A 7637-nucleotide genomic window follows, 5' to 3' on the forward strand; every position below is an offset into this window, starting at 1 on the left:
ATTGTCTCTTCTTTCTGGAATTGGTGATCTGTGACCTAGTTCCTGGGACTGGTGGCTTTTGGGGTATTTGCGGGGGGAGGGGAGGGGGCATCCAGACTGGTTCAGTATGTTTGTGTGTGTTTGTGTGTGTGTGCGCGCGCGCGCAGGCACAGCTAAGGCACACTTGTGGATGTCACTTTGCTTGCACTTTCCAACTTTTGGGTCCTGGGGATCGAACTCGGGTAATCCGGTTTAGGAGCAAGGACCTTTGCCATCTCGTTGGCCCTCTCACCAAAGCAATAGTCCCAGGTGATTTCGTTGGACTGGAAATTGCTCCATGCTGTTCTTTTGGACTCGGATCCTGGCACTCGGTAGGCTAAGGCAGGAGGATGGCGGCGAGTTCCTGCACGGCTTGAGTTACCAAGGAGTTTGTTTTGTTTTGTTAAAGACAAAGAGAGGCCCTGTTCTTTATCCCAAGCTCCCCTGGAATTCCTGGCAATGCAGTCTCAGTTTTCCAAGTCTAGCCTGTCTATCCAGGGCCAAGCCTGAACCGAGGGGTGGGGCTGGGGCTGCGCCTGCGCAGTCGGTCGTCGCGCGAATTTGAACCGAGGAGGGCGGTGACTCCGCTGGGCCATGGCGGATGCTCCCCGTTTGTCCTTGCAGCTGCTGGAGGCACTTCGCGAGGAGGAGCCACGGTGAGGGCGGCGCGGGCCGGGTCCTCCCCGACCCTTCTGTTCCCCTGGCGGCGAGGAGGGCTGGGGCTATGTAGGTCCTCCTGCAGGGCCGTGGAGGAGCTGCTGCACCTCGGGGCGGACCCCAACCTGGTGCTGGACGGCGGCGTGGCGGCGGTGCACCTGGCGGCCAGAGCAGGCCACCCGCGCGCCCTGCATTGCCTCCGGATGCTGCTGCGCCGGGGCGCCGACCCCAATGCTCGGTGAGGCGTGTTTCAGGTGTGGTGGGTGTGACTTGGGCCTCAGCATCACACAGCTGTCATTCCGGCACTCCAGAGGGTGAGGCAGGAGGATAACCGTGCGTCTCAACTTCCCCATGACCTACCAGAACTTGACCATGGTAGTGGGCACCCAGCATCTCAGCACGGGGACAGTCTGAGGCAGGAGGAGCAGGAGTTCAAGGCTAGCCTGGGAAAGGAGACCCTGCTGGATAACCCCTTTCTCCTGTGGTTCTAGGTCTTCCGAGGCACTGACGCCCATGCACGTCGCCGCCGCATGGGGCTGTCGAGAAGCCTTGGAGCTGCTGCTGAGTAGGGGGGGCGACCCCACTCTTCGAGACCAGGTCAGGACTCTGCCCAGACGCACAAGGGCGGCGGGCGGCGGGCTGCGGGCTGCGGGCTGCGGGCGCCCCCTGTTGACGGTATCTATGCAGGATGGGCTACGACCCCTGGACTGGGCACTGCAGCAGGGACACCACAACTGTGCACACTTGCTGCGGGAGCTGGACACGTCCACCCGAACGCGGAAGGAGACCCCGGGTCCCACAGGTGAGCAGAGCTGGGCCATGCACCCGGCTGCCTCACTGCCAGGTCATTTCCGTATGTCATCTATCATGTCAATGACTGATCCATCACGTGTCTGTCACCTATTTGTCAGTCATCTATCCCCTGTATTATCTATGTCTATATCGTATCTGTTATATCCGTTTATGTTTGACTTACCTGTCTCTCTCTCTCTATATATATAAATCTGTTTATCTATATTTAGAGTTTTCATGTAACCCAGGCTGGCCTTGAACCCACCACATATGCCCAGGACATGTCTTCACAGTGTCTCCTGGAGTCTCTCGGCAGCCATGTGTGTCCTGGGACTCGGAGCTTCGCATGTGCAGAGCTGAACCATTGGTGGCTGCAGTGGACAAGGCTGCAGAGCTCCAGAGCCCTGAGGCTGCCAGGAGCCTGGACTACAGTAGTGATGCCTCCTTCATCACCGCGGTGGAGGACCCTCCACAGCCCTGGTGCCCTGCAGGGATGCGAGGGCTGGTGGCCGACCCAGGGCTGTTCTGTGGGGCTGTAGAGACTGGGGAGGAGGCACCTAGCTGCCAGCTTCAGGCCCTGAAGGTGACCACAGAGGCCACTGACGTCCCTTCCCTACCAGGTGACAGGGACCTACGGGCCTCATACCCCCACAGCCTGGTGTCCCCCATGTCTGACCTGCAGCTGCTCCAGGCCCTTCGAGCACTGGGCCAAAGCCCTGGCCCTGTCACACCTTTCACCAGAGGACATTACCTGCGGAGGCTACAGGAAGCCCAGGCTAGCCCTGGTGAGTCTCTGGGTGGTATTCGGAGTCTGGCTATACTCCTGGAATCCTGAGGCCCTGGCTATAAGACACACTAGCCTTCCCCCTCGGCCCTGACTCAGTTTCTCCTTCCCAGCTGTTGCAGGGCACAGCCCAGAACTGTCCAAGGCACTGAAGACAGGCCACATCCCAGACTGCCAGGCAGATGAGGCCGCCTTGTCTCAGCACTTTGAGCGGCCAGCTCCCTCAAGAAGGTGGCAGGGAGGCATTACAAAGTCCAGTTTTACATATCTTCTTCTGGACCCCAGGTATGATGGTGACAGAAAAGCTGGAGGTTGAGGTCAGAGCAAACAGCCAGGTTCCACCCCTACGGGTAGGTGAGGCACTGCCCCATCTCATCATTCATAAGAACCAGTAGGGTGGACTGTGACTTCCAGGACTGGGTTGTAACAGGGACATTCTGTATCCAACCATAAAAACAAGTAAATCAGAAAACCCCCAACAGACTGGGAATCTCCTTTTGATTTGCCCTGTGTACCTAGGAAACAGGCTAGCCCTCTCTGTTTATCGGATTCTTTAGAAATGGTGTCAGAGTCAATCCTGGCTGACTTTTCTCCTGGCTTATAAAGTAGGGTGCCCTGGCTGTTGGTTCAAATGGCTGTTGTTTTTAACAAAATCTTAATTGTTTGATTTTACCAATACTTGGGAGCCAGATTGAGTGGGGGATGCAAAAGCCTAGTAGCTCAGAGAGGCAGAGAAAGCACCCAGCTGACTTCCTCCTCAGTTGGTGTTCCAAAAGGAAGGCCTAACCCTATCTCTCAAAAAACCCCTCAAACTGAAAGTCCCTCCCTTCTACTTTTTGTGTGTCTCTATCTTGACTTCCTTTTTTTTTTTTTTTTTTTTTTTTTTTTTTGAGACAGTTTCTCTGCGTAGTCCTGGCTGTTCTGGAACTCCCTCTGTAGACCAGGCCGGCCTGGAACTCAGAGATCCTCCTGCCTCTGCCCCCCTGAGTGCTGGAATTAAAGGTGTGTGCTACCACAGCCAGCCTTGACTTCCTCTGTTTTTTTTTTTTTTTTTCCTATGTTCATTGCTCTGCCTTTTGACCTATGATTGATTTTATTTAATTCAAGCAGAAAACTCTTGGATTAAAGGTGTGTGTTAGGGCTGAGCCACACCACAACTAGAAACAGGTTTTTGTAGTAAACGACACAATCTCAGGGTTCACAGTGTGATCAAATACCCTGCATCAATTGGTTCCATGGCTCTGTGAAGACTGGTCATTTTTCCCTTTCTGAGCTTCCCCTCCCCATTTTACATGGTCACATGCACACTGTGGTGCCATATGGAGGTCAGAGGATAATTTGTGGGAGTTTGTTCTCTCCTTCACTCATATAGGTCCCAGGAATGGGACTCAGGTCAATCGAGGTTGGCAGCAGATGCTCTTACCCTCTGAGCCACTCTGTACCCTAGGCTGACACAAGGCCTGCCTGCCCGAGCCTCCTCTCTCACACTGGTCGAGAGTCTGCAGTGTTTTGTGCGAGCCATCTTCTATGTGGGCAAGGGGACCCGTGCTCGGCCAGATACCCACCTCTGGGAAGCCCTGGCCTACCGGGATCAACCAGGGAAACAGGTGAGGCACAAGAGGTCATCTTGGATATGGTGGGTCAGCCTTTAGACAGGGGCGGGAGATGGCTTAGGACCCAAGCTGTGATTCCTCCCTCACCTGTAGGCCTGCCCCAAGGTTCGTAGGATCTTAGACATCTGGGACAGTGGGCGCGGTGTCATCTCCCTGCATTGCTTCCAGCATGTGGTGGCTGTGGAGGCCTTCACACGGGAGGCTTGTCTGCTGGATGCGCTCGGTAGGGATCTAGCTTGTACAGCTGTGGTTGGTAAGCCCTCACTCCTTCATTTTCCTTGCTGACCAAATTCACGAATTCATTCACATGGGGGCAGTTACTGAGCGGTGGAGGGTGGGATGGAGGCTGCTCCTGTGACTTCACCTCTATTCTGTCCAGGGATTCAGACACTGACCAACCAGAAACAAGGCCACTACTACGGAGTTGTTGCCTATTGGTCACCCCCACGGCGTCGACGTCTGGGAGTACACCTGCTGCAGCGTGCTCTGCTAATCTTCCTGGCTGAGGGAGAGCGAGAGCTGCGGCCTCAGGACATCCAGGACCGAGGCAGAGGATGTGACCATGAAGCCTGAGCCATCAGGGTGTCTCAGCATCCCGGGGCAGGTCCCTGTGTGTGTCCCCAGCTCTAGCTTCAGGGGACATAATTTGTGTGTGTGTATGTGTGTGTGTACACGCACATGTTTCCTTAGAATGCATGGTGCTTCTGGATGGGCAGTGAGCTCCCAGTCAGGGGAGGACCAAGGCGAGGAGCAGAAGGTACTCTAGAACATGCTACTTTGTCTCTGTGTTTCTTTTATTTGTTTTATGTATATGAATGTTGTATGCCTGCACACCAGAAGAGGGCACCAGATCTCAGTATTGATAGTTGTGAGCCACTGTGTGGTTGCTGGGAATTGAACACAGGACCTGTGGAAGAACAGCCAGTGCTGTTAACTGCTGAGCCATCTCTCCAACCCTCCATGTCTCATTTTCTGATCTAAGAGCTTGAGTGAGAGATCAGGCTAGGTAGGCCTGGTAGTGGTGGTCCAGCCACTACCATTACCATCCCCCTCACCCCCACCCTGCTTTTGGAAGGCAGAGGAAGGGGATTTCCTAGTTGGAAATCAGCTGGGGAATCTCAGAATGGGGATTGTATTTGGTTAAAGGCTGTTGTGTGTTTGATGGTGACAGTTGTTCCCTGTGGGTGTGTCCACAGTATTGTTGAGGTCCCCACTGTGCTGTGGGAGAACATCTCAGATAAAGCAGAGCTGAAGGACTGACTGGGGACTGCGCATGTGTTTCTCTTTGCTGTCCCAGGCCTGCCCCACTCCTTTATGGCCCTGCACTGTCTCTAGCCCCTTGCCCTCTAAGCATGCAACCTTAGCCAGCATGAAGATGTGGTCTGGATGTGCCCCACCCACCTATTCCTCACCCTTCTCCATCACCATGTGACTGCCTTTCTCCTCCATAAGCTTCAGGAAGGTGCAGAGCAGGACCTGGCAGTCCTTCCTGCTGTCCACCCTTCAGCCCCTCACAGGAGGACGCCTGGGATGGCCTGTCACTCCGCAGGAGACTCACCTGGTATTCCTTCTCTCAGTCAACACCCTTTAAGCGCCTACAGTATACCCGGATATAGGATCTTTCAACCTTGGCTCTGCTGACAGTTATGGTTGGGTTGTAGCTGTGGGGGCATCATCTTTGTTGTAGGGTGCTGGACAGTCTTCTTTGGTCCCAATCCTCTGCAGATGCCAGGGAAGCTCTGCCCTCCTCCCCCAGAAGGCTGCCCACCTGTTTTGGGCCACATCCACCTGGAAGCTCCACTGAAGAAAACAGTCTCTTTCCATAGTGCTCAGTGACCATCCTGTTCCGGCACTGGCCACTCCCCGGAAGCCTGTTCACCTGTAGCCAGTGCTCATTCATAAACCATACCCAATTAAAACTGAGCCACATCAAGGCTGTTGCCTAGAAGCCTCACTCACCCAGAGACCCTGTTCTCATCATTTTTGGCTGCTGCTTCAACAGGAGTGGCTTCAAACCAGCAATCCTCCAGCCTCAAGGGCGAGCTGAGGGCTAATTGTAGGCCGGGTACCCAGTTTTCAAGACAGGGTTTCTCTGTAGTTCTGATTGATGGGTGGTTTGCTGTGCTTAGACAGGGGATGGCCCTCTCGTGGTCATCATGTCTTTTGTAAATGTTTTGGTAGGTGTTGGTGGTGGAGGCCTGTGGTCCTGATAGGAGGGTCAGGAGCTCAAGGCCCAGTTCAGCCATAGATTATGTTAGAGTCATCTTCAATTGTGTCTCACAAAGCAAAGAAATAAAACTCAAAGCCAGAAATCTGTTGCATTGGCACCATGCTGTGAGTGCATTTGCAGCCTGTCATACTCAGGTCCTACAGAGCCTCATTTTGTACCTGCACTTAGGGATAGTCCCCAGGGAGCTTCATCCTGTGTGGACTCAGGCCTGCTCTAGCCAGGTGTTCGGAACTAACAACGTGACCTGCAATAAGTGTCCCACAGCCCAGCACTCGCTTTGCACAGGTGTTCATGGTTCTGTGTCTCCCTCTCCAGTTGTGGATGAACTTTGCTAGATAGGTAGAGAGCTTCCTTTGGTGGTCGTGGGCCACAGAAGGTACTCTAGAACATCCCAGTGCATCATTAGGTTGTATCATCCTAGGGAGCAAGAGGAAAGGAAGTATCCTAGCTGCCTGCTGCTGTGAGGAAATACCCCAGCTAACACAGGTGAGAGGGGAAGGGCTATATTGGCTCACAATGGTAAGCTACAGTCTAGTTTTAGGAAAGTCAAAGCAGGAACCCTTGCTGCCACATCACAGTCAAAACCAGAAAAGACAGCCCCATGCTGCCATGCTTGTTCATCGTGGGCTATTTTCTTCATGTTACACAATTCAGAGTCTTGCTTATGGAATGTGCTGCCAATGGTGGTGGTGGGGGCTGGGCAACCAACAATCAAGACAAAGCTCCATAGACATCCACTTTCATTCTGATCTGGTAATTACTAATAGTCTGTTCTGTGGCCTGGAGAGATGACTCAGTGCTAAGAGCAGTGGCTGCTCTTGCAGAAGATTGGGCTCAGTTCTCAGAACCCATAGGGCAGGTCACAACCTCTTGACAACCCAGCTGCAAGGGACCTGATGCCCTCTTCTGACCTCCATAAGCAATTGCAGTCATGTACATATACATATAATTAAAAATAAAAGTTTCTGGGTGTGGTGGCATGCATCCTTAATTCTAGCATTTGGGAAGTAAGGGCAGGAGGGTCTCTGAGTTCAATGTCAGCCTGGGTTACATAATGCGACCCTGTCGAAACAAAGACCTCACAGGTCAAAGGCTTCCCAGATGAGTTGAGATTGTAGCAAGCTATATAAGAGCTTGTCTAACACACACGTACATGTGCATGCACAAATAGATGGTCATTGCACACAATTCTGTGTGTCTGTCCAAGTGTCATCTGCAAGAAGAGGAACCTTTTCAGAACTCAAAAGTCATGGGAGGTGCTGTAGAGATATTTAGAGCCTCAGGCACAATGGTCTGGGGAGCTGAGAGCAGAGACAAGCACTCGGGCCCAGGACTCAGCCAAGGCCTGGAAAAGCAAGACAAAGGGATGATAGAAGTTGGCAAAGCTGATTGATGATGGGCATTCATAGAGACATCTCAACATAGGAAGAGGTCACATCACTTTGGTCAGATAGTCACATTCATCAGATGACTTGAGTTCACATTATTACATTCATTTCATTAGCGGAGCATTAGAATTAGAATGCAGGTTAGGGTTCAAATT

At 52.9% G+C, this 7637-nt stretch overlaps 1 protein-coding gene across 1 annotated transcript; it reads left to right on the forward strand.

Moving 5' to 3' along the window:
* The first annotated feature begins 612 nt into the window (after nucleotides 1-612).
* On the forward strand, nucleotides 613-6118 carry Ankle1 (ankyrin repeat and LEM domain containing 1). Its single transcript, XM_055597311.1, has 9 exons — nucleotides 613-674; nucleotides 761-913; nucleotides 1167-1272; nucleotides 1363-1477; nucleotides 1761-2252; nucleotides 2365-2536; nucleotides 3699-3858; nucleotides 3958-4087; nucleotides 4244-6118. The coding sequence occupies exons 1-9, from the start codon at nucleotides 613-615 to the stop codon at nucleotides 4435-4437; spliced, it is 1584 nt and encodes a 527-aa protein (XP_055453286.1). The 3' UTR covers nucleotides 4438-6118.
* The last annotated feature ends 1519 nt before the right edge of the window (nucleotides 6119-7637 follow it).

Source organism: Psammomys obesus, unplaced genomic scaffold (assembly GCF_907164565.1).
Source record: "Psammomys obesus unplaced genomic scaffold, mPsaObe1.curated_primary_1811, whole genome shotgun sequence".
Lineage (NCBI taxonomy): Eukaryota > Metazoa > Chordata > Mammalia > Rodentia > Muridae > Psammomys > Psammomys obesus.

Coding starts and splice junctions, on each gene's coding strand:
- Ankle1 (XM_055597311.1), top strand. CDS start 613: ATGGCGGATGCTCCCCGTTTGTCCTTGCAGCTGCTGGAGGCACTTCGC. Junction 675..760: donor CTTCGCGAGGAGGAGCCACG/GTGAGGGCGGCG, acceptor GTCCTCCTGCAG/GGCCGTGGAGGAGCTGCTGC. Junction 914..1,166: donor GGCGCCGACCCCAATGCTCG/GTGAGGCGTGTT, acceptor CTGTGGTTCTAG/GTCTTCCGAGGCACTGACGC.